Here is a 26,349-nt window from a genome sequence, read left to right as displayed (position 1 = left end):
CACCAGGTGTCATCCAGGTGGCGTGTCAGGGGAGGTGAAACGGCACAGCGGCACAGAGGTAGTGTAGCTGGCTGGCTGCTGGGTGAGAGGGCCAGGGGAGTAGAGGCAGCTGGAGACAGAGTGGAGTGCCCTGAATGCCATGCCAAGGCTATCTGCCCATCAGTAGGCAGCCAGTGCAAGTGGAGGAGAGGAAAGAGCCAGGTGGCATGGACGAACATAGTAATGCAGACAAAAAAATGAAGAGAAAAATAGGAGAAAGATTTTGGCAGAAAAAGCAGAGTTTGGTGACTGAAAATAGGATCCAGGGCAATAGAGCTGGAAACCACGGCTCAGGTTTCAAGTCTGAGTGGCTGGAAGGAAAGGTGATCAGTAGGTTTTACAATTTGAAATGTACAGAAATGGTTGGTTGTCAATATAAAAACGTACAGCAGACGGCTGGAAGGTGATCCTGGACTCAAGATGGCAGTGGAGGATGGGTTCCCTGCCCTCAAGGCAGAGAAGTGGATGGGAGGCCTGCGTAACAGCTGGAAGGAGGGGGCTGCAGAGCCTCCAGCACATGTCCTCCAGGAGCGGGACAGACAGCGGCCTGGTTTGCTTCAGGGAATAGGGGACCTGGTGGGGCTTAACTCCAAGTAGCTTTTTGGGAGGGAATGCAAATAATTCAAGGACTTCTGTTCCTTCCCCCATCTAAAAGGAAAGTCAGTTACCACTTTATTGGTGATTTCATGGCACTTTGCATGATCTCATTGATTCCTCAGCAACCCTGTGAGATGGGTGTGCCCTCCAATTCACTTAGGAAGAAGCTCAGCCTCCAAACAGCTGCGCAGTCACTGCTGGGAAATAACAGCGCAGACAACAAGCCCAGGTCCCTCTGCTCAGAGGCTGCTCTAAACTGCAAGAGACGAGGCTGTAGTAGGTCTGCTGCGCTGGGTGACACCCTACCCAGGGGTGTCCAACCTTTTAGCACCTCTGGGCCACATATTAAATACACTGCAACACAGAATCACAAAAAATTCGTAGTTTTAAGTAAATTTGTGATTTTTTGTTGGGCTGCGCTCATAGCCATCCTGGGTCGCATGCGGCCCACAGACCACAGGTTAGACACCCCTGCCAAGTTTAACTTGGGTGTTTCTCGTTCTGGGGCACCTGTGCACACGGAGGGGTGAGGGGTCGTGAACAGAGCTGGGCCCGGTGCCTGCTGCACCCTCAGCGCCAGCCCCTGCCGCCCACCACCCTCGCCGGCCTTCCCCTTCCACACAGCCTTGGAAAGTCAAAACCAGCGCTCCACCCTGGAACCCGCACGACCTGCCTCTGCCTCAGACTCATCCACCTAGTAGGTCTCGGGCACCCGGCCCAATAAGCATCCTTCCCTGAGCGCCTCGCAACAAAGGGCATGCTCATTGGTTCCTTTTGCTGTCCGCTGTGTTGCCCTAGCAACCAGGCTACGGAGACGCGGTGGTAGGGCCTCCAAGTCTCTGGCTCCCCAGCCTCCGGTCACTTCGACAGCCTTGCTATCTTTCTTCGTCATGTCGATGCGGACGCTACCGCTGCTCTTCTTGAACTTAGGTGGGGAGATGCTTTACATCCTGGACCAGCGGCTGCGGGCCCAGAACATCCCGGGAGACAAGGCCCGCAGAGGTGAGAGACGCCTGGCCTTCACAGCCAGCCCCGGGCCCCACAGTCTGCCCGGTACAGACTGACCTTACAACACCCCTGCGCACTGCGCTCTCTATAGCCAGAGATCTTTCTCACAACCATTCAGAGCCCCTCGGGAGTCAGATTCCCCAAAAGATCTTTTCACAGCAGAGGGATTTAATACCCTCATCGAATATTATTACAGTACCTCAGGTCCTCTCCCCCAATTTCCTCATCCCCCATAAATTGGCGAGGTGATTTCCAAATCTCTCTTGACAACCGGTTCCTCCCAAATGTAGGGAGCTCAGCTGCCCACCACCTGGCGACACGCTCTGCTAGTCCAAGCGTGCTCTTCCGCTCCCCCACCCCATGGACCAGGTTCTGATTCTCCAACCCTCTGTGCTGGATCCTCCTTCATACACTGGCAGCCAGTCTTACTAATTTCAGAAGCTGTTTCTAGAAAGGTGAGGTCCTGAGATAACACAGATAAATAAGAAAGCATAAGAAAATTATAAGTCCCTTCACAACTGTTAGAAGAGAGTACAATTGTAGAAATAAAATTATATGAGAGTTCCTAAAATGTGAAATCTGTCCTCCTACACACCCCATCTAATCTCCAGAGGAATGACCACCCAGAACTCTCTGTCACCCTCTTTTTCTTGTGCTTTTATTCCCTTCTCAAACAACGACTGCTTTCACCAGCTTTCCTGGGATTAAGTATTGTACTTCAGGGTAGAGGAAGAAAGGTGATACAAACGTAACTGGCCACTGATTAAAACATGGATTCTCTCCAGCAGTCTTTGTATACTCAGTTGACGTGAAGCATATACATTCAGATATTCACCATTGTGTCTGTGTAACTGAGTCCCAGTCCATTCATAAAAAGATAAAAAGAACTCCCCGTAGCATACACCCTCCCCTCCGTTCATTCTGTGCCCTGCTACCAGTGAGCGCTCTAAAATGCAAATCTGCCCATACCCTCTGCTACTTAAGACCCTTTTTCAGCTTTCCACTACTGTCTGCATGGAGGCCAAGTCCCTGGCAGGACATTTCAGGGCCTTCTGATCTGATTTGTGTCCACCTCTGCAGTCCTGCCTTCCACCACTGCCTGCCTCCTACTTTGCATCTTAGTACCAAACTGCTTGTGGGTCTCCATTTAAAGAATGTTCATTCCTGTTTCCATACCCATTCTACCCCAAACCTCCCATTTCCATGCTAGTAACTCCCCTTTCATCCTGCATAATTCAGCTTAAGATTCCTTTCCTTCAGGAAACCTCCCACGTGGGGAAAGGGCCGGCACATACTCTCACAGCACCCATGCACGCCTCTACCTTATCACTAACCGCATTATCCTGTAATGGTCTGTGTATGTCTCTCCCATGGGACTGTCTTATTCATCTTTGTAGTCCAGCACCTGGCGTAATACCTAGACCAGAACAGACTGGCGCTCAGTACATGTTGACCTGAAGATCTAAATTCGCTGTTTTATATGACGTTGCCATTTCTTCTTCAACAGGATTCTGTTTTCCTTGGGGCCTCTGTTGTGTGATTGCATTTGGGCTAATGGCGTTAGAGAGCTGACAGGTAGTTCTTGGATGGGTAGTCTGCATCTTGGAAGGCACTGCAAATCAGCAATTAATAGCACGCTCTCCAGATTCATACAAATATGAGTCCCGGTTTCAGCTTTACCACTTAATAGAGTATAAGCTCTATAAGCCTGTTTCTTTTTCCATAAAATGGGAATAATACTGTATAGCAAAGCTGTAAGGACTGAATGAGATAATGTGTGTATTTCACACATTTAGCACAATAAGTAGTAGATGTTGTCTCTCAAGAGGAGGTCTGGGCAAGACCCGATGAGTAATACTAAGGGACTGGCTTCCTTTGCCTCCTGGGGCCGTAGTCCTTCAGGGTTGGCTAGATCCAACCATCTTTGGTAATCCACATTCACACACTCATTCCTCCCACAGTTGGGACGAGTGGCAGAAGACGTACGAGATGCTGGGTGGAACATCATCCAGCCCTTCTGCACATTCCCTGGAAGCAGGGCTTTTGGTCAGTGGTCCAGCAACTGATTCTGAAATTGGAGGACATGTCTCTTTTCTAATGACGACAACAACGACAAACATTTATTAAGCACTTACCAGGAGCCAAGGACTTCCCTGAACACCTTAACCCCACAACTGTCCTATCACGTAGGTGATACTACCATCCACGTTTCACAGATGGGGAAACTAAGGCCGATTTTCCCAGGATTACATATTTGAACCAAGGTCACTGGGCTCCAGAGCTCATGCTCTTCGGCAATATGCCCTTAACCATGGCACTGCCATACCCGGGGGTTGCTGCACCAGAATCTGTGTGGCAGTTGGAAGGTTGGGAGGAGAGGGAGAGGTTTGAGAAAAATATCCAGTGTACCCAATGAGTTTCTGTAAAGAAATGACAGAAAGTGTTGTGTTCGGCTGATGGGGACTTAGAGAAGATAGAGTGAAAAGGCAGGGTTGAGAGGGCGGGATTCAAAGTGGAGAAACGCTGGGCTCCATTTGGAGTCGGGGCAGCTGCAGGAAGCAGGGGCCACTCTGACAAATGCCTAGGCACAGAGCGCTGGAAAACACCAGAGTGAACTAGTCTCCGTTGAAGCTTTGAATGAAAACCGCATTTCTTCAGGTGTTTGCATAATCCTACACAGCTCCTTGCTCCCCTGGAGGCCATCCTGCTCCCACAAGGCCAGGGCCGATGGCACAGTTTCCCTGCAGCGCAGCCCAGTCTGGCCTTCGACAGGAAGGCAGCGCCCTTTCTCTGGGGCGCCTCTGGGTGCTGCACATTGAACGCTGTCCCGCGTTTTAAGCAATAGTGAGAATAATAAAGCCTGCCTTTGCCTCACTCCTGTCCTCCTAACAATACTCATAAATAAGACTCTATTACATTTTGTTTGCATGCCTCATTTTACAGGAAGGAAACAGGCATAGAGTCATTCAGTGTTTTTTTCCAATACGGAAGATCACAGTGTAGTTCTGAACCACCAAATGGTGGTGAGGTTCTGTTTTTAGTTTTCTAATTTCAATGGAACAGGCAGCTCTGGGTAGCCTTGGGCATGCCTCCCGTGCAAAATGTAACAAAAGTGCAATTGTCACAAACAAGTCACCTGGAGAAATAACAGGAAAACTGCGCATCATTTACCTTCCCCTGACTCCTCGAGTAGAAAGGGCCCAGGAGCACATAGCACGCAGAGACCTCTGCTTCACTGCCTGCTGAGCGGCCTCCTACCCCTCGGCATGTGTTTGCCAGCTCTATTTCCTCAGCAGTCGGTAGTCACTGGCCCTTAGAGTAGGTTGGACCCCTGCTTGCAGCTCCACTGTTCCCAAACGTGCCTTCGAGCGGGGGGAAACTGCACCTTTCTGAATTCCCACAAGCCTCCTAGGCAAGCCCGCCTATAAATAAACGCCACAACAAGACAGAAGATGTGGACATTATGCTACAGAAACCGGTATCTGCTTTAAGAAAGCCTGACTCTTGGTGCTGCTTCCTGTTTTCTCTCCCAATGCCTGTGACTCTCGAGGGAGAAACACAGTGAATTTTCCCAGAGGAGTCTGACCTTGCAATGGGAACCCCTTCCAGCCAGCTGGGGCTCAGCACTAGCTATACTTCCAGATTGGTCTCTTAGGAGCCCTTGGTATTGTGCTTGGAGACATATATGTTTTGATTATAACTGCAGAAATCACCTTTGAAACAATCTAGTGGCAAACTTCCCAAGGGACACCATTAATGACGAAATGTTTTTTTAAATTTGGATGTGTGTAGAACCATGTTTATCTGAGAATGGTTTTTCTAGACTGAAGCCTCCCGAAAAAATAAGGAAAGAAAAAAAAGTCATCTTTCATCCTGTGTGGGTGGTATCCAGTGTCCTTCAGTAGAGGAAGCAGAACTAGGAGAGAAGCCAGCTGAGTGCCAATGTTTCACACTCCATCCCCACAACAACCCTCCAAGTTCGGTTCGACGATGAACCCCGTTTTACAGATGAAGAGACTGAGGGCAAACAAGTTGCTTGCAGTTGTATAGCTAGTCAGTGGTGGAGCCAGGTCTCAGCCCATTAAGGGTCTTAATTCCTACAGATGTCTCTGGCCGAGTCCATTGCTCCTTCCCTGGTTTCCGCGTGAAGTCCCCCGACTCCTCTTGTCCTCGCGAGTTTTCTTCACAGTGGCTCCGTCTTGAGTCTCCTCTTTCACCTGCAAGCCGCACGTCAGCGTCTAGAAGGGAAATCGGAAGTGAACAGGCACCTTGCCTCTTCATTCATGTTTGAAGTTTTCTAATTTGAGCGGTTCCATCTGTACTCTGGAGGGGGAAACTTACATTAATTTTTTAAGAAATCAGGTTACACACAAAGAAACTCCCTTGTCTGCCTTTCTTGAAATTATTGTTCCCCATAGAAATTAGCGTTTTTTAAAAGCCTTGTTTTGAAAAATATATATTCTCGTAGCATTAGACAGGAGGACTTTTGGAACCTTCCAAGGTAAACCCCAGGGCAGCTGGTCGTCTGGGTTTCCTCTCCTCCTAGGCCACTCCTGCTGTGGGCTTTGGGGCTTTTTTGGAACTTGTTTATCCACCATCCTTTTAAAAGCTTCACGTGGAAAGCAGAATATTCACATTAGACGTTAATGCAGAAATGAAAAACAAAGTTTCATAGACCAGGTCATTGGAATGGGTATTTTTAAAGCCTCCCTGAAAATGACGTTTCTGCTTCATGAACTGGTATTTTCTCTTTATATGCTTCATGTAGATGAATGGACAGAGGTGGACAGAGAACGAGGTACGCTGTCTCCGGGCTGCATGTGTTCAGTCTGCATCCACAGGTTCACTTAGGCCTTTACCACGGGGGCGTGAAGTGGGGCCACGCTAAATATTTTACAGCAAAAAATATATATAGGCATGAGTTTCTCTTTAGCCAAGACATTGGTTGTATATTTGAATCTTTTATGTAAACAGCATGTGACATGAAAACCAAGCAAACTTAGGCACAATGACCATATTGCACCTGAGGTACCTTTTCCCCTCTCTTCATCAGTTCTAAGCTTTGTGGGGACGGCTGGGGCAGAAGCTACACTTCTGGGTAGGTCGTCCTATTTTGTAGTCCCTAAAGCAATTCTGTGAGAGCACCATGTGACCCAAGAATTGTGGCTCCACGTGAGGGACCTTCCTTGAACCGTTTTCCTTAGCACGCAGAGATGGCTGTTGAGCAGCTGAGACAAACGGAAGCATGTGGCTGCATGGCTGCCAGGGTGGAGGGCAGGAGGCATGAGGTCGTGCATGTACGTCGTGCGGCCCCATCATGCCCGATCTTCAGCTTCCCCTTCACCTACCGCCAGCAGCAAACCTGGAAAAGCTGCCAGTTCCTCAAGAGTAACACCTCGGCCTTTCTCATCTTCAAGTGTCACCAGTACCTTCCATCATGTGACATTCGGGTGCAGTGTATGCATGTCATCAGCCGTCGTGCTCAGCACTTGAAATGTCCCACCACACCACACGTGCTGAGGGGGGAACATATGTAATATTGAGCACAGGCCATAGAATCAAACGGCCCCCTTCTAATTTCAGTGCTACCCCTAGCTGTGTGGCCTTGGACCTGAACCTCTCAAAACGTCCGTTTTCCTCCTTAATAGAATAAGGACAATAATTCAGAATTATCTAGGGGGAGGGGGTGCTAAATGGGATAACGCATGGAAGGCTCTAAGCCCGGTGCCTGGGACACAGCAAGGATTGGAAACTTGGTAACCATCCAGAAGTAGTAGCTTCTCTCTTTTACCCTTAGTTCCAATTGCATGTTCCCTAACCAAATTTACAACGGTGGATTAGTGAATACTCCATTGCTGTCATCGAGAGCATCGTTTCATCAGGCCAGGCTCAAAGCAAAGCCCAGCTGAAGTGCTTGATCCCTTTTATACTTCACAACCACCTTTGGCCACTTCTCTTAAGCAATTTTGGGCCCACCTCTGGACGTGTGGCAGAATTTCAGGTGAGAAGTGTGGATTTTGAAAGCTTTTTGTATACCTCATTGACTCACTTGAATTTATCTTAACTTAAGCACTCAAAAATAATGAACAGAAACTAACTTCGTAATCTGAACTCAGAATGCACCTGTGGAAAATCACTCCCCGCCCTTTGTCTCCTCCTGGTGAAACCTGGCTCCTAGTACATTCCTGCCTCGTGCAGTTACACAAAGCTCACCTGAGTGCCGACAACTCACTGAGGTAGACTGACAGGCGGGGCTAAACCTCTTTCTCAGGCTTAACTTAAGTATGACCTGGGCTGCTTCTCCAGGGTAAGGGCATGTCCTTCCTCTTTGTGCCCAGGTGTTTATCTCAGTGCCGGGTGCATAGGGGGCCCGCCGCATCCAAGTGCAAGGTGAAACATGCTATGAGGTGCAGGCATGTTCATTTGTGCCCCAGATTCCTTCCCAAGGATTATGTGAGAGGAGGGACCCTGGGTACTGGGGCCCAACCGTAGAACTGCCACTTTCTCCTGGGGGGCATTTGTGGTCACTAGTTGGCCCACAGGGTCAGGGCCTGCTCTACACTATGTCCGCCCAGAGAATTTTCTGGGTGTTCGCATGTGAAGAGCCATGGAGACACGGAGCTTGTTCACTCCCCAGAGGGAAAGGTTCCATTTTACTTTTTCCTTTGCCAGAGTGGCTAACAATCTCCTTGTGACTTTTCTTTTTAGAACGGATTTGTTGGGGTCTAAGCTACTTTCCTTCATTCTGCCAAGGGCTGAAAGACCCGAGAAAAAGCACTTAGCACCTGGGTGAACGGCAGATATTTGTGAGCATTCATGTAATCAGAGCTGATGTGATTCTTTAACCTGAATTCCTCCTCCCTGGCCTACATAATAAACCTGTGGAAAATTCAAATTCCCTTTTGAAGCCTTACATGCGGCTTTTCAGGTGTGCCTATTTCCTTGCAAATTCTGCATTTCATATTGGATGCAGTAAGAAAAACACTAAAGAACCCAGTTTACTGCAGGTCCTTGATGGTTTAGATCGAAGGCAAAAGGCCACGTGTGAGGCCAGCCCGAGGAGGTGTGTCTCCAGGCTGTGCACAGTGGGGACATGTTAGTGCACACTAAGGGCAAGCTGCGATGAGCTGAGGGCGGATGTGAGGGACCATGCGTTGGTGATGGAATTGGTTCTTCCTCACTAATAGGAAAGAGTCTAGAATGAAATCCAAAGGTCAAGTGTGAGTTCATCACTTCTGTAAGGGGTGTCCGTTAGTTCTTTAGTGTCAAGTTGGGGGGGGGGGTTCTTACCCCCTCTCCACTCTCTCTCTCTGCAGCCCTTCCATTTAAGATTTAAGTGCTTATAGAATTGTACACCTGAAACCTATATGGTTTTATTAACCAGTATCACCCCAATAAATTCAAAAACAAAAAATAAAGATTTAAATATAACCAGCCCTGAGCTCCCCTGCCGCCTCCCCCCAAAATGCCCTTCGAGCTGCTTTAAAATGCTGACCTGGGCCTTCAGGGCACTTCTATCGATTGTTTAAATGTGGAGAGAGCTCCTGAAATCATGGCCTCGGTGTCCCGCCTTGCCTTCCCTCTCTAAGATGTGTCACCACAGCCAAGCCTGCTGTGTCCTTTATGTGGCAAAAGAACGAGGCATTTGTATCTTTCAGTAATAATCACTCATGTTTAATAACTGATTGTGTGTAACGTAAGTAACCAGCTTCTTTCAAATTTTAATTACTATGAATGTATATTCTCAGTAGCCATAAGCTCTCACCTTTAGGCAAGAACAGATATGGTTTAATTGAGAATAGTCTGTGTTCAGCCATACTTGTTTCTGTTTCTTGTGCCAGAGGGATTTTCTAGCCCTCAACTAATGATATTTGAGTAGCAAAAAATACCTAAATGAATGAGTGGATGAAGAACTAGAATTACAGACACACCTGTTTGCACACACCTTAGGACAGGGGTGACAAACTCATTTTCACCAGGGGCCACATCAGCCTTGCGGTTGCTCTCAAAGGGCTGAATGTAGTTTTAGGACTGTATAAAGGTAACTAGTCCCTAACTGGGGCAAGGAGCTCGGCGCTGCCGCTGGGTAGAAACCAGGTGCCGGGCCGGATAAAACAAGGTGGAGGGCCGGATTCGGCTCTCGGGCCTCGTGTTTGCCACCTGTGCCTTAGGACCTTTTATTCTCACTGGATGAAAGTTTTCCATTTGAACAACAATATACGACATAGCAGTACAGTGAAATATCAATATTATAAGTCAAATATAAAAATTAAGTCATCCTAAAACGGTACTCACCTGAAGTACACGTCATGTAGCAACGTTAGAAATGTTTTCGTCTCTAACCATTGAGTAGACCTGTCTATTTTCATAAAATGTTTTGCCAAAAAAAGTCAATTACCATTACTGGTCCCATCTTTATACAATGTAATTTTAAGTAAAAACATTACAGATTTGCTAAACAAACAAGAGTGATGTTCTTCCTCATGTTAAGGAAGCAATGTAATCTAAAATGTTTCTAGGAATATTTTTTTAAAGGAAGAAAAAACAGCTCCCCTATCATCGAGTGAGATAATGCACGTGAAGGTGGTTTGTAGCCTCTGAAGCACAACACTTGTGCACTGTCACATCTGCGTTTGCTCTGAAGTGGCCTCATAAAGCACTCTGGACCCCACCTTCCCCGGAGCACTATGTGGCTTCTCCCCAGGGAGCAGCGATCACCAAGCACATCAGCACCCCCTCTGCCTAGGCCTCGCTCCTCCACCCCATTCATACACAGAGAGCGTTTCCTGAGTAAAGCTTCCGCCAGTGCCTTGCTTAGCTGCATTCTCTCTTGTCTCTACAGTTCTTCATGACATCATCTCAACCATGTTCAATAAAAACTTCATAGAGGAATTGTTCAAACCCCAAGAGCTCTACTCCAAGAAGGCCCTAAGGACTATCTACGACCGCCTGGCTCATGCCTCCATTATGAGACTGAACCAGGCCAGCATGGATAAGGTGAGCCAACAGTTGCCTCTCCCCCCTTGATTGCATTTCTTGTGTCTTTTGGGGAGGGTAATGGCAGACTGGCATCAGATGAGAGGGCGTATGTAAAGCTGCCTTGCAAAGCAAATAGCCTCGTAAATATTAGGTGTCAAGTTTCAGAGTTGGAAAGGACCTTAGTGGTCACCCGCACCAATCCCTGTTGTTTAAGTCAGCCCACGCACCCGAAGACAGTGCTGGTCTTCATGCCCACGTTCAGGAATGCCTTAATCCAACCCTAGAAACTTTAATGCTTCATTCTTGACAGATCTCAGACCTGACAACCAGGCGTTTTTTAAAGCAAGTTCAAAACTTCTCAGTCTTTACTTCTAACAAGAACATAGCTATCTCTTTGGGAAACAAATTATTAGGGCACTCTGATTTTTAAAATAGTAATTCCAAATAAATAAATTGCAAAGAATAGACAGATCTCTTATTCAGAAAAATTCCAAATAATTTATATAGGATAGCACGCCCTAACAGGTGTGGCCCAGTTAGTTGGAGCGCCGTCCTGTACACCTAAAGGTTGTGGGTTCGATCCCCGTTTGCAGAGCCTACGGAAGGCAGCCAGTTGATGCTTCTCTCTCACATCAATGTACCTCTCTCTCCCCGCCCCCACCTCTCTCACCCCTTCCTCTCTAAAAGCAATGAAAAAATGTTCTTGGATGAGGATAATAAGTAAATAGATAGATAAATACATAAAATAATGAGGACTGACAGTGGATGCTAGCCATGCAAAATCAACATTCACTTATTGCTGGTACCTGGAAACCTGGGGGAGACAAGACTGTCTTAAACTGTGCCCTCTTGTCCCCTGCCACTTACCTCTGGAAAGTTATTTTCTCTCCCCAAGCCTCTGTTTTCTCACCTATAAAGTGGAGATAACAAGAGTTAGTTCATCAGTGCTGGGAGGATTGAGTGAGAAACATAGGCAACAGCAAACCTAGGCTTGGCACATAGTAAATGTTCAATAAAATGTTAATCACCTTTTCTGCTCTGCTTGCTCTGCTTGCTCTGCTCCCTCTGCCTTTAAGAAGGTTTAGGTTTCCATAGAGAAGGTACATAGAATTTAGAATTAAAAAAAAAACCTGGACCCAAGTCTTACCTCTACCAATTACTAGCTGTGAGACTCCATTTACTGAACAACTCTGAACTTTTACTTCTTCATCTTATACCTGTGTTTACCCTTTCTTCCTGGCATGGTGTCCTATATGCAACAGGGACTTTGTGTTTGACAATGATGGCAGAGGGTCTCAAGCGACACCTCTAGTATTACCCACACACACACCAGGCAGTTCCTGTCGTATGCCACTTAGTAGGTGAAATGTTTAGCTGCATGTTGGAGGAACGGGATTATACAGAAAGGTCTAGCAAATGCCTTAGCATCTGATCATCCTGAGTTCAAATCTCAACCTGCCGCTTACGACCAGCTATGTGAAATCAGGCATTTTGTTTTTACACTTGGGACAGTAACTACCTTGCAGAGTTCTTGTGAAGGTTAAACGGGAGCAATGAGGCATAAATATGCTCCGCACAGCACTCAGGTGGGGGCGGCTTATGTTTTCTGTCCTGCCACAGATGAGCCCATAACATCTCTCCCAGTCTGGCCCTCTGACCCCGTCCCCCTGCCTCCAGCAGTAGCATCGTCCTTCTCCCAGGCACTAAGCCAAAAATGCTGTAGTCACTTTGGACAGCCCCCGCTTCACCCCCCGAGTGTGGTCAGGCAGTCACCACATGCGGACAGCTTTTCCTTCTCAGCACCACATCTGTTCTCTTCTCTGCCTTTTCCATTCCCACCGTCCTCATTCCAGGCCCTCAGCCTGAATTGCTGCAACAAAATTTCTTGCATTCACACAGTCAGTAGATATTACTGCAGACCTACTAGGAGCCAGGTCCCAGCTAAGCTCCCTAACCCCAGTGTCTCCCTTCTCTCACAGTTCATCGTTACCAGACTAATCTTGCTTAATCACCGCTTTTATCATGTCGGCTCAGAAAACCAGTAGCCTCCCACTCCCACATCTAGTCTAAATTCTTTTGCCTGTATTTTTAAAACCTTTACTATTCTAACTTAGCCATACTTATTCAACTTTCTTTCCCACCATCCCCAACACGAACCGTCCTCTCCAGTTAAGCTGTTCTCCTCGTTCTCCCAGGAAAAGAGCATACTCGTGGCTGCCTGCAAGCCCTCACACCTGCTGTTCCCCTCGGCTGGAAGGCCTTTCCTCTCCCTCAGCCAGTTGGAAGCCTATGACTGCCTTCTTCTCTCATACAGTCTATCTTGACCACTTCGGTCCCCACCGACTCTAGCCCCGGGTCATTCATGGACGGTCAGACCGTACACGGGCTTGTTGATATCCTACTAAGTATTTTTATCATTTTCTAAAGATTTTATTTATTTATTTTGAGAGAGAGGGAAAGAGAGGGAGAGAAACATCAACTGATCGACTCTCACACACCCCCAACCGGGGATCTGGTCCGCAAGCCAGGCACGTGCCCTGACCAGGAATCGAACCTGCTACCTTTCGGTTTGTAGGATGACACCCGACCCACTGAGCCACGCCGGCCAGGACGTATTTTTATCATTTAAAATTGTTCTTACACAGTTTGTAGAACTTTATACTTGCCACTCTCACACCTATCTCATTTACTCCTCTCAGCAGCTCTGTAATGATAGGAAATTCGGAACTAATACTTTTTCTCCTTTAAAAAAATCCCTTTATTCTTTAATGTCTTTTCCACAGCTAGTTTTATAATATCCTTTTGCAATTTTTAAATTAAGATATAACTCCCATAACAGAAATTCCACCATTTTATAGGGTACAAGCCGGTGGTTTTTCGTGTACTCACTATGCACACAGCCATCACCACTATATATATAACTAGAGAACATTTCCGTCAGTCAGTAGTACTGTCGTCTGTTTTATTTCTGATGTTAGTCATCTTATTTTTCTCTCTTATTTGCTTGGTCAGTCTAAGTAAATAATGGCCAGTGATCTAGCTAAAGGCTTGTTGATCTTTTCAAAGAACCAGCTTTTAGTTTCACTGATTTTTATCTATTTTTCAACTCTCTAGTTCATTGATTTCTGCTCCAAGCTTTATTTTCTTCTCCTTGGTTTGACTTTAGTTTGACCTTCTTTTCCTAGTTTCTTAAGGTGAAAGGTTAGGTTACTGGTTGGAGAAATGCGGGCATCCACCACTGTAACGTTCGTTCCCTCCGAGCGCTTCTTCAGCTGCATTCGAGACTGTTTGTTACAGATGAGAAACTCGGGCTCAGAGAGCTGAGCGAGGACTCGGCCAGGGCCATTCAACTAGTCAGCAGCAGTGGAGGGCTCAGTTATGGGTTTTGGCTCCTCAATTCCAGCACCCGACCCAGGGCCCCACAGCTGCCGATATTGTTTCACACATGTTCCATCGGCAAAAAGCTGCCCAGAAACCCTGGTCTGCCCAGGAACGTCCCAGTCTCACCACGTAGCCCTGGCTTAATTATTAGTATCACCTCCCCCACTTCACTCTCAAAAGTATCTTGGTCTGAGAGAGGACTGGTATGGTCACCCGAGGTATATGATACACGCAGTACCGATTTTCAGTAAATGCTTGACTGCTTCACTGTTTGGAGGTCCTGACATCTGCTTCTGTGATCCCATTCATGTGTTTTGTTCGTGTACGGGTCGGCAGCTCTATGACCTGATGACTATGGCTTTGAAATATCAAGTATTGCTGTGTCCCCGTCCCAAGGATGTGTTGCTGGTCACTTTCAATCATTTAGATGCCATCAAGGGATTCATCCGAGACAACCCAGCCCTCGTGCACCTAGTGGATGAGACTTCCCGGCAGCTGATTGAAGTAAGATACCACCAGTTTATCACGTCTCAGCCCCAGTACTTGTTCTCCTTCCTCTGTAAAGAACAGGAAGATTCTGTGAGAGAGAGAACAGGATGAGGAATGGCAAAGTCTGCCAGTCTCCCAGAAATCCTAAAGATCTCCAAGTATCCATTTGGTATTACAAGAGGCATCGTCATCTTATGACCTCTTCTTGTTGCCTTTAAAGCTGGGAAACAATGATACAGAACCTGGCCATTTTCCCCTAACTTTCTGGAAAGGGGGTTGCTGTGGAGATTCTGCTAAATCTTGGGGGAAGAGCCTCTGTAGGTCTGTGGGGGACAGGAGAGGTGGTGCACCCCTTCTCTGTGTGGCATAATGGGGTTTGTGAGAGCGCAGCACTGGCTGTCCCTCTTGCCCCAGCAGCTGAGTCTTCACCTTGCTTATGGTTCCCATTCCTGAGCACCCACCTGCCCCTACCTGTCTGCACTTCTGTCTCACTTCTGAAAGTGAAATGCTTCTTGCTGCTTTGCCTCTGGCAGGTGTACGGCAGTCTCTCTGCGGGGGAGTTCCAGCTGATCCGGCAGACACTCCTCACCTTCTTCCAGGACCTGCACATCCGGGTGAGTGAGTGGGCAGCTGCAGGAGCACCCTGCAGTGGCTGCTCAAGTAGTCAGGCAGACACAGCTGAGATTGCCCAGTGAGTGATGTCCTCAGTGTTTGGCTCCATGATGATAAACTTTCTGACAACCACCCTGGCTGGTGTAGCTCAGTGGATTGAGCACACGCCTGGGAATCAAAGGGTGGTCGGTTCGATTCCCAGTCAGGGCACATGCCTGGGTTGCAGGCCAGGTCCCCAGTGGGGGGCACATGAGAGGCAACCACACATTGATATTTCTCTCCCTCTCTTTCTCTCTCCCTTACCCTCTCTCTAAAAATATATAAATAAAATCCTTTTAAAAAGAGAGAAAAAACCTTTCTGATAACAAATCCCCACAGTTTTTAAATGGAGCAAGGAAGACAATGATACTGTCACTCCTTCTCAGATATCTTACACGTTTCTTTAAAATATGGTTTCTTCCCTTCTCCAGAGGAAATGTGCTCTCGAGGCTACCAGCCTGATCTCATTTGCAAAGCCTTTTTCCAGACCTTTAGTACCATTGACCCCTCCAGTATCTACACTGTTAGGAAGCTGCCCTCCGGCTCCATGAAGCTCTCGCCTTCCCTGGACTTCCAGGCACCGTGTGTCCTGGCCTGCCCTTACCTCGTCCATCCCCATGCCTCTCACTCCTTCCTCTCCCTCTGCCTGTCCCCAAACCTCCTTCTGCCTCCACCGACCCACTTCCCTCAGGAATCACTTCCCTCCCACTCTCCAGCTCTTTCAGCTGACCCTCCCGAGTCTAACCTCTACCATCCCCCTGCCTCAGCCCTGCCATCTAGACCAACATCCCCACCTGAAACTCGGTGCCTACAATGTGATGTCTACCTAAACTAATCTCCAAAATTCAAGTTCTGCCTCAACTTCCTGATTTCTTTCAAGGGCACCTTCATTCACTTGGCTCAGACCAGAGCATCGCCTAGGATTCCCCTTCTCTCATCTTCATCCCATTGCTTCTAAGGCCCCCAGAGTCTGCCTTTGCAATGTCCATGCCCTCTTCCCATTCCCACCGCCACCAGCCCAGCTCAGGCACTCATACCTCCTGTTGGCTGTCGCCTCCCAACTGACCTTTCCTCCTCCACTGCAGACAATTCTGCCCCCTAACTTTTAAAAACACATTTCTCAGCTTCTGAATGTGGGGCCTATCTCTTTTGGATGGGACTTTGTTCTTTCCCATAATTCAACACAATGGTGGGGGAAAGATGGGTGATACGGCAAAAGGAGCCCAGGCTCTGGAGTCAGACACACTCGTGTTTGAGTCAGCACAGCTCCGTGGCCTTGGGCACGTTACTTCTCTTGAGCTGTAGTGTCTTCACACTGATGATCACAAGCACTTGGAGTTTGTTGGGAGGATAAACTGATGTAGCACAGGTGATATGTATGTACTAGCCAGTATATGTAAAGTATGGGGTACTTCCGGAAGCACAGACAAGAAACTGGCCACAGTGGTCGCCCTTAGGAGCAGGAGCAGGTACAGAGAGGACCATGGCACAGAAGAGACTTACGTTCCATTGTATACCCTTTGAGCCCTTTGAATTTTGTATCTATCACAAAATAAAATTCAAAAAAAAAGAAGAAATAGAATGTGTCTAGCCCCTGGTTGTTATTAGTTTCCATGGACTGGGGAAGATAAATAGATTTCAACTCTGAGGCCAATTTAATTTTAATCCTCATGAATAATTATATTTGCTACAGATGGAGCAATAATAACATCAATAAAAATTAAGGTCTGTAATAGTCATTGATTAAAATAAAAAATATGAAAGTATAAATAAGATTAAGTTTTGCATTGCTTTAAAATATTGAAAACTCGACATCATGTTATCAAGACTGCACATTTGGACATTATTTTATGAGTTGTAGTAACATAAGTAACCAAACTGATTTCTCAAGTCTGACAAGATAAAATTGATTATAATGAAAAAACACTCCTAATAATGAGTCTATAACAAAACCATTAAAATGTATTAAACTACAAAATCTGTTAAGCTTTAATTGCTAAATGGGCAAGCAGTGAAGCATCAGAATGTTCTTCAAGAGAAATAGGATTCCCACATCCTGGCAGTGTTCAGCCCCTGAACTGTAACATTTGGCTGGTTGTCCAAGTCCGGTCTTTAATGGTGTTTCTGCCCGGCTGCAGTCTGTGACTGTCTATACAGATTTTCTCTGTTTTCAACACAGTGTTGATAGTTTTCAGATTTGTTAGCAAAACCCACTAACTAAATGAATAAAAGCTCTGCTCTAACATTGTCTTGCTCGTTGTTTAACCAAAACTCCTCCTCTGATGTCCACAACTTGCTGCGAAGTCACGAAACACCCCAAGTGCCCTAATGTGGCCGAGGCCCTGGCCTGCTCTCCAGGCCCAGCCGGAGACTGCCCAAGGCCAATTCCACTTGGAATCCTGGGCAGATACTTAAAATCTTCTCTGTTTCCAACCCCTTTCAGCCCTCCAGAGCTCCTCCAGAGTCTCCTCCTAAAGGCTCCGTCGTGGCATTTCTTTCCTATCATATGCTTCTGTCCTGTGTCCAATTGGATTATAATACTAAGAGTATTCGCTATAATTTATTGAACACTTACTATGTGTCAGACTCTGTGATAAATACTTTTTGTTCATTATCCGATTTAGTTGGCACATTAACCCATTGAATAGGTACTATTATTACCCCCAGTTTACCAGAAAGAAAACTGATGCACAGAAAGGTTGTATAACTTACCAAAGCCCAGAGCTGAGATGTACCCAAGACAGTCCACTGTCAGAATGCTAAACTGGGGAGACTTCCGGCCAAGATGGAGGCATAGGTAGACATACTGTGTGCCTCCTTGCACAACCAAAAGAAGGACAACAACACATTTAAAAACAAAAAACAACCAGAACTGACAGAAAACGGAACTGTATGGAAGTCTGACAACCAAGGAGATAAAAAAGAAACACTCACCCAGACCGGTAGGAGGGGCGGAGACGGGCAGCGGGGCGGAGAGGACTCGCGGCAAGGCTGCAGCTGGCAAACCTGGAGAGGTAGCCACTGGCGGACTGGGCAGTCCCACATTCACATGCAGATAAACTGGGAGGAACAACTGGGCAGCGAGACAGACCTCGAAACCCAGGGCTCCAGCGCAGGGAAATAAAGCCTCAAACCTCTGACTGAAAACACCAGTGGGGGTTGAGGCAGCAGGAGAAACTCCAGCCTCACAGGAGAGTTCGTTGGAGAGACCCACAGGGGCCTAGAATATACACAAACCCACCCACCTGGGAATTAGCACCAGAAGGATCCAACTTGCTTGTGGGTAGCGGGGGAAGTGACCGAAAACTGGCAGAGCGTGGAGCAAGCGCCATTGCTCCCTCTCGGACCCCTCCCCCACGTACAGCGTCACAGCGCAGCAACGTGGGTTGCCCCGCCCTGGTGAACATCTAAGGCTCCGCCCCTTATAAATAACAGGAGTGCGAGAGAAAAAAATGGCCCAAATGAAAGAACAGATCAAAGCTCCAGATGAAATACAACTAAGCAATGAAGAGATAGCCAACCTATCAGATGCACAGTTCAAAACACTGGTAATCAGGAAGCTCACAGAAATGGTTGAGCTCAGTTGCAAAATGAAGGAACAAATGAAGGCTACCCAAAGTGAAATAAAGCAAAATATACAGGGAACCAACAGTGACGGGAAGGAAGTCAGGACTCAAATCAACAGTTTGGAGCAGAAGGAAGAAAGAAACATTCGACCAGAACAGAATGAAGGAACAAGAACTCGGAAAAATGAGGAGAGGCTTAGGAACCTCCAGAACATCTTTAAACGTCCCAACATCCGAATCATAGGGGTGCCAGAAGGAGAAGAGGAAGAGCAAGAAACTGAAAACTTATTTGAAAAAATAGTGAAGGAGAATCCCTTCCCCAATCTGGCAAAGGAAATAGACTTTCAGGAAGTCCAGGAAGCTCAGAGAGTCCCAGAGAAGTTGGACCCAAGGAGGAACACACCAAGGCACATCACAATTACATTAGCCAAGATTAAAGATAAGGAGAGAATCTTAAAAGCAGCAAGAGAAAAGGAGACAGTTACCTACAAAGGAGTTCCCATAAGACTGTCAGCTGATTTCTCAAAAGAGACCTTACAGGCAAGAAGGGGCTAGAAAAAAGTATTCAAAGTCATGAAAGGTAATAACCCATATCCAAGATTGCTCTATCCAGCAAAGCTATCATTTAGAATGGAAAGGCAGATAAAGTGCTTCCCAGATAAGGTCAAGTTAAAGGAGCTCATCATTACCAAGCCCTTATTATATGAAATGTTAAAGGGACTTACCTAAGAAAAAGAAGATCAAACATATGAACAGTAAAATGACAACAAACTCAGTTATTAACAACCAAACCTAAAAAACAAAACAAAAGCAAACTAAGCAAACAAGTAGAACAGGAACAGGATCAGAGAAATGGAGATCACATGAAGGGTTATCAACAGGGGGAGATAACAGGGGAGTGGGAGGGGGAGAGAGGAGGAAAAGGTATAGAGAATAAGTAGCATAAATGATAGGTAGAAAATAGACAGGGGGAGGTTAAGAATAGTATAGGAAATGTAGAAGCCAAAGAACTTATATGTATGACCCATGGACATGAACTGAAAGGGAGGAATATGGGTGGGAGGGGGTGGGCAGGGAAGCAGGGAACAAAGGGGGGAAAATGGGACAACTATAATAGCATAATCAATAAAATATATATATTTTTTAAAAGAATGCTAACCTGGCAGCTTGCAAATTCTTATTACTTTGCATTTTCACTGCCTGGCACACAATATCCTTGATGATATTACAAATATACTCTTGTAGAATATTAGAGCTTGAAAGGGACTTTCAACTGAATCTCATTTGACAGGTGAGGAAGCTAAGACCCAACAGAACTAGCTAACTGCTACAGTAGTTACAGGATTTAATCTGACCAAGACCTCAACACAGAGCGCACAAACCCAGCAACAGAAAGAAGCCTGTACGGTGTCCTCAGCCACGTAACAGACCTTCAAACAATCGCCAGCCCCGTTTGCCTACTCCAGCCCCTTCTCACCAGTCCAGCGTGCAGCTCAGAGTTTGTGCTCCAGACTCAGAAACACAGGGGTCGCTTTCAACCCTTGGCTCTGCCCTTCATGAGCTGGCTGGCCTTGAGGAAGCGTCAATCTCCCCGCTGCCAATTCCTCATCTGTAAAAATGGAGATGACGAGGTTCTCAGAAAGTTAGCAGGGAGCCGCAGAGTGGGTGTGAAATTTGGGGTCAGCCTGGGTGTTGAATCCTGGCCCTTGTCTCTTACTGTTCTCTTTGGGCAAGTCACTTTACTCTGTGACCCTCGGCTTTCTCACCTTTCAAACGGGGGCATTACACCTCACCTAGATTTGCTCTAAGGCTCAGAAGGAGTTCTATTTGTAAAAACACTATACCTCTGCAGGTGTTTGCTGTAGTGCGTTTTTCTTATTGTTATAAGCTCACTAGGTAACATTCCCAGCCCATGACACACTTCCCATCCTCACAATGCTTATGTCTATGAAAATACACCAAGAAAAATCATAATAAGTGTGGTTTTTTTCCCAGGTGTCCATATTTCTAAAGGACAAGGTTCAGAATTCTAACGGTCGCTTTGTGCTGCCAGTGTCTGGGCCTGTTCCCTGGGAAACTGAAGTCCCCGGGCTCATCAGGTGGGTTCTCAGCAATAATTGTCAGACCCGTGTGTGGGGTTCTGGGAAACCAGCATGTGGGCCACCACACAGAATGCCGCCCAGTGGGCCTTCCTTTCCTCGGTAAGCTCAGCCGTAGAAGGTCAGGTTCTAATCCCAGCCGCTGCTTAGTAGACACTCACAGCAGACCCCCCGGTTCTCCAGAATGCATTTCCTCATCTACTAAAGGGGCTCATCATGTGTTTCCCCAAACCTGAGGATGAATAAGAATGCTCTCAAGTACTTACATAGCACCTGGCACATAACATGTACTCGATACATATCATGGTGTCGTTACTATTAGCACAACTGGCGTCTTTATCTTGAGAGAGCACATGAATTCCTTTTTGCCCATGGTACAAAGAGTAAAGATGCCTCCAGGACTGCCCAAGCTTGGAGAGCATTCCTTCCTGTCATATTTCGTGTTGCAGAATGTTCAACCACAAAGGCGAAGAAGTGAAGAGGGCAGAATTCCGGCACGGGGGAAACTACGTCGCCGCGCTGAAGGAAGGCTCTTTTGAACTGTATGGAGACCGAGTGCTGAAACTGGGAACTAACATGTAAGCAAATTCTCCCTCCCTGATCCAGGTGAATTCCAGGCCGAGGGAGGTCGCTTCATTTGACACCACCAGCTGGACTTCTGCTGTGAAAGTCCTGCTGAGAATTGGAGTGACTTCCCTCAGGGGCGATGCATGCAGCGCCCTGCCATTTCCCAAAGGCGCCTAAGATTTCCAGACATAAGGAACTCAACAGGTTTAAAAGGTAAATCGTTTGAAGTGGCCCTGGAGATTCAAAAAGGCCAGGCGCTTTCACACAGCTTCCCAGGTATTTTTCTTTGGGCAGAAGTGAAATTTGAGCGGCTGACAAGCACTTCATTGTATTCTGTATTCCTAGCTCCTTTCTAGATGCTCTTAAACTCTCCAAATAAAAGCTGTGGGCTATAGTAGTGCTTACAGCTCTTCTTGAATTTGTCTAGTAGGTCTTCCTGTCTTTACTGGAAGACCCACACACACACAAAAAAAAGCTGAGAGCTATGTTTAGGGTTAGAATGGAGTCAGTGTAAAGGGCCGGACAATGTTTTCACAGCTTTCTGTTGACAACCAGGTACAGTGTGAACCGGCCTGTGGAAACCCACACATCTGGAGCATCAAAGAACTTAGCTTCACAGACACAGGTGAGCTGCTGCCTCCCTTATTTATCGTCTGAGCTTATTTCCAGATATAAAAACCTGGATGAGAAGGGTGGGAACTCTAGATTTCAAAGCTAGCCAACATTTCCCTCACTGTCTGCAATCTTCTCAATTCAGCCTTATAAAGTACACAGGTTTTTAATTGTAGTTTCCCATGGAGACCTCCAGTGATCTGACTAATTAGGTAATTTTAGGCTTGGCTCAATCACCATAATTAAATGGGAACCACACACCAGGACATGTGAAATAAGCACTCTACCAGTGCCATTAGGTCCCTGGTTGCTGACTCCACGCCTGTGTGTATCCCGATCGTTAAAACATCCCTTTTCAGTGCTTCCCTATACAATGCCTAAGTTGAAAGGGGGGTTGAGGTTCTCTGAATCCCATCTTCACGAATGTTCACTGAACTGGCTACCAGCTAGCTACGGGACAAATCATGGAATATTCAGTTACTCAGCAAACATTCGTAGAACTACTTCCATGGGCTGGGTGCCCAGGGACGCAAAGCTGGCTTAGACGTGATCTCATCCTGAAGGGACGTATAGACAGAACTCTGGGAAATACAGCGATAGAAGCAAAGCACTTCAACAGGGTGGACGCAGCGCTCACTGGGCATTCTGAACCAGGTGCTGCGCCAGAAGAACACACGTTCTGTCCAGTGGGGCGGGGACATGGCACAGAGATCCAGAAGGCTTTTCAGAGGAGGTGACATTCAGGTGGAGTTCTAAAGTGGACAAGAGACAGCCGAGAAGGAGAAATGGGCCTGCAGGCTGAGGTGACAGTTTGGGCACAGGCACATTGGGCAGGAGAGCACAGTGTTTGGGGGAAGCGGGAAGCCAGCGTCTCTTCCACGTGACTCCATTATAGCCCAACTGAGGCGGGTGGCCAGAGAGCACAATGTCCAGAGACCCTGGGGGCCTAATCGGGAAGGGGCTTAAACAGTTTGGACTTTGTCCTTTAAGCAGAAGGTGGAGGGGGTTATTTCAAGCAAAGGAGAAGTGGGATGGGAACTGTATTTTAGGCAACTCTGGCGGCAGAGTGAGGGAAGAGGCAGAGCAGGGGAAGGCTGGGTGAGAGCGCGGGTTTGAAGAGGAGAAGGTTGGCGAGAGGAGGGAATGGAGTCAGAGGGTGTGTTCACGATGGTCACCACCGGAGGGCAGTGTGGTAGCTCCTATGGACAGAGTGCCCTTGGACCTGGAGCCTTCAGTTTTAGGGAAGCAATCTGAAGGAAGAGGAAGCAGTGTTCTTCTCCTTCAAGGAGGAAGGTAGTTTGAGGACAGTGGGCACCCTTGGGGCCTGCCACTCATCTTGAGAGTGTGAAAATCTCTGGTTTGCCCCCTTGCTAGAGTCCCTCTGCTTTTGACGCAGATCGTGTCTGTTTTGATTAAGCCTGTTTTCTATGCTTTATTTGGACCTAGTTCTTCCCAGAAATAATTTAATGTTATTATTTTGCCTTGTTTTATAATACCACCCAGGGTCTCAGCAGGAAATATGATCACCTTCATGTGGCTAAAAATCACGAAATTTTTTTCCACAGCAAAGCCTTGCTCCAAACCCTCTTGCTAAAGAAGAGCTGAATTTCTTGGCCAAGCTGATGGGAGGAATGGAGATTAAGAAACCCAGTGGCCCTGAGCCAGGATTCCGGTTGAATCTCTTTACCACCGATGAAGAGGAGGAGTATGTTTTAAATTTGTGTCTTTAAAAACATATATAAAAATCCTAAGTGTGTTAAACCAACAAACTGACCATTATAAACCAGTGACACCTATAAATACAGATGTAAAGACCACAAATGACATACCTGCAAATTCAATAACCTGATTAAAGAAGAGCCCACCAGTATTAAATAATCTGAACTCTCTGGGTTCATCCAAAAAACAGATCTAACGTTTTACTTAGCACAGCTGCACAAGAAGTACTGGAAGTCAAGATAGTCAAATTAAGAAGTCTGTTAAGAAACCAGAGAGAGGTCACATATATCTTTGAGATTCGACAGCCTCCCCCAACCAACAGCGGTAGCGACTCACTGAGATTTACACCATCCAGTACTTTACAGCTCACAGAGCACATTTGCATTCCTTGTCTTATGTGGTCCTCCTCACAACCAAATATTTGGGGGCGCGGGGTTGCCTTCTATTTCCCTACCCATTGAACTAACTACTTCTCGCCATTCTGTGGTGAGTGTTGGGGACACCAAGATGGAGCATGTGACCTGCCGCCTGTTCTCAGGAGCTCCCTGCGTAGTAGGGCAGTGAGCATGCTCATAAGTGCTGTCATAAACGCGCTAGTGGAGGACACGGTGATTACTTGCACTGGCAGGTTGAAAGATTTGGCATCTGAGCTGGGTCTTGGAGTTTGCCAAGCAGAGGAAGGGGGAAAGCATTCTTGGCAGTGTTTAGTATGTGCAAAGGCACAGAGACATAAAAGGACGTGACTTTCTGGAGTGTAGGGGATATTGGTTGGAAATATGGAATACAGACCTGAAGGGAAAGGGCGGAAGATGAGGCAGAAAAAAACAGGTTGCCAAATTATCGAGCGCCAGTTTGCCACACTGGCAGGGAGAAACCTCTAACCCGTGACCCATTTCTCTACCCTCCCATGCAGACAGGCAGCGCACACCAGGCCAGAAGAGTTACCCCACGAAGTTGTCAACATACAAGCTACTCAGGTGTGTGCAGGGGATTCCACAGTCAAATTGTTTCCCCTCCGCATCTTGTAATAACTTCGAACTTCAAAGGCCCTACCTTCTCCTCCCTAATCAGTATGTATGTAGTCCCCATTCTGACAAACAGGTGAGGAACGGAAATGCATCACACTGGTGGGATGAAAATCAAGTGCCACTCGGTTGGAGCATTGTCCCGTACACCAAAACGCTGTGGGTTCAATCCCCGGGAGGAGGCCAATCCGTTTCTCTTTCACATGGAGGGGTCGAGGGGTCTCTCTCTGTCTCTCTCTCTCTCTCAAAAAAAAATCAATAAAACTTAATATCCCAGGTAAGGATTTTTTTTAAAAAAATCAAATATCAACCGCATCTCTCATTTCTCTAACAGGACCAACAAAGGAACCAAGAGCTGGCCCAGATCATGGGGGAGTTTGAGGTCACAGACCAGCCAAGGTGGAGCGCCAGCAAGGGAGATGATTTGCTGGCCATGATGGATGAGTTATAGCTGTGCTGACCAGGCACACCCCTCCCGCTTTGGGAGAGGCTGCCTGATGAGGACCCCGGGGGATGCCCAGGGAGCAAAAGGATGCTGCTAGTTTTCCACTGAGTGAAGCCATTACCTCTGGTTCCTGTTTACGTTGGAATGAACTGAGCAAGTCTCTCTCAGGGAGCACACTCTGGAGGCACACACATACACACATTTTCAGCAAAATATATTCGAGCTTTTCAATTGGACCTTTCCCGTTTCCTCCTGACTTTATGAGAACCAGCCAAAGCATCCTGGGCCACAGGTTCAAGCCTCGGAGTTAGTAAGGGGCACTCCCATTGCCACTTTCAAGGACAGCCAGCTGTGAGGGCCTATAGCTCCCAGGTGCCTGAGAATGGTCACGAAACTTCAGAGCTTTCTGGGGTGTGTTCTGCCTTGTGAGTTTGATGTAAGTGGAAAGGGCAATTGCCTCCAACAGTGGGGGCCCAGTTTAGACAGCCCTCCTGTCCCTGGCACACTGGGGACTGTGGCCTCAGAGGCAGAGGAAGCAAGGCTGTGTGACAGGAACACTCAGCCGGGTCCCGCGCAGAACACGTGGGTATCTGGAGTTCTCTGCACATCCCTCTGTCCACATGTGATGTGGGCTTCTCCCATACGGTGGTCTGCACCAAGGAAATGCTTTGCTTTTCAGCACGATGCGTGCTCCTCCGCCCCAGAGTCTTCCTCTGCCACTTCGTGTTCTTGCATTCTTCTACAGACACCCAGCACCGTGCGCCAGGACATCTGTCCCCTCTGCTTCACCAGTGGTGGCCAAGCAGAGCCTTAAGTTGGATACATGGGAGGTGCACATAGTGAATCATTTTCCCTTCCGTGTACCAGATGAGCTACTTCTCTGGGCACGGTGCCAAGTCTAATTGGGATCCCTGTAAATGTAAAATGTCAGGCTGGGGCTGCCTTAATTGTTTCAGGAAGGCCTGGGACTGAGAAAACTGGTGGGCTCAGGGCCAGCCAGTTTCCAGGGGTCAAAGTCCATTCAGCCCTGTGGAAGGAATATCCAGAATGGCAGAGGGTGGGAGAGAAACTGAGCTGAGCTGGTCCAACCACAGGGAACACGCTGGCCCCTCACACCCGGCGAGAGCGGAGGCCAACACAGTTCCTCAGTGTGAGGGCCAGGGAAGCTGTCC

At 47.3% G+C, this 26,349-nt stretch overlaps 1 protein-coding gene and 1 non-coding gene across 4 annotated transcripts; both read left to right on the top strand.

Moving 5' to 3' along the window:
* Window positions 1-1,424: 1,424 nt before the first annotated feature.
* OSCP1 (organic solute carrier partner 1) lies at window positions 1,425-25,408 on the top strand. 3 transcript variants are annotated; one of them, XM_045190840.3, is made up of 11 exons: window positions 1,425-1,638; window positions 6,413-6,442; window positions 10,487-10,641; window positions 14,341-14,508; window positions 15,027-15,107; window positions 20,706-20,809; window positions 21,259-21,387; window positions 21,932-22,001; window positions 23,554-23,693; window positions 24,621-24,684; window positions 25,067-25,408. In XM_045190840.3, the coding sequence occupies exons 1-11, from the start codon at window positions 1,527-1,529 to the stop codon at window positions 25,181-25,183; spliced, it is 1,170 nt and encodes a 389-aa protein (XP_045046775.2). In that variant the 5' UTR covers window positions 1,425-1,526; the 3' UTR covers window positions 25,184-25,408. The 3 variants fall into 3 exon arrangements, with proteins under 3 accessions (XP_045046775.2, XP_024410565.2, XP_045046776.2); XM_045190841.2 differs by lacking the exon at window positions 6,413-6,442 and adding an exon at window positions 7,442-7,645 and having other exon boundaries at window positions 1,556-1,638; XM_024554797.4 differs by lacking the exon at window positions 6,413-6,442.
* On the top strand, window positions 21,772-21,834 carry LOC112299704 (U7 small nuclear RNA). Its single transcript, XR_002974294.1, has one exon. It is a non-coding gene; the product is annotated as a U7 small nuclear RNA (small nuclear RNA).
* Window positions 25,409-26,349: the final 941 nt, after the last annotated feature.

The sequence above is a fragment of the Desmodus rotundus genome, chromosome 3 (assembly GCF_022682495.2).
Source record: "Desmodus rotundus isolate HL8 chromosome 3, HLdesRot8A.1, whole genome shotgun sequence".
NCBI classification, from domain to species: domain Eukaryota; kingdom Metazoa; phylum Chordata; class Mammalia; order Chiroptera; family Phyllostomidae; genus Desmodus; species Desmodus rotundus.
This window is presented reverse-complemented; position numbering and strand designations above follow the sequence as displayed.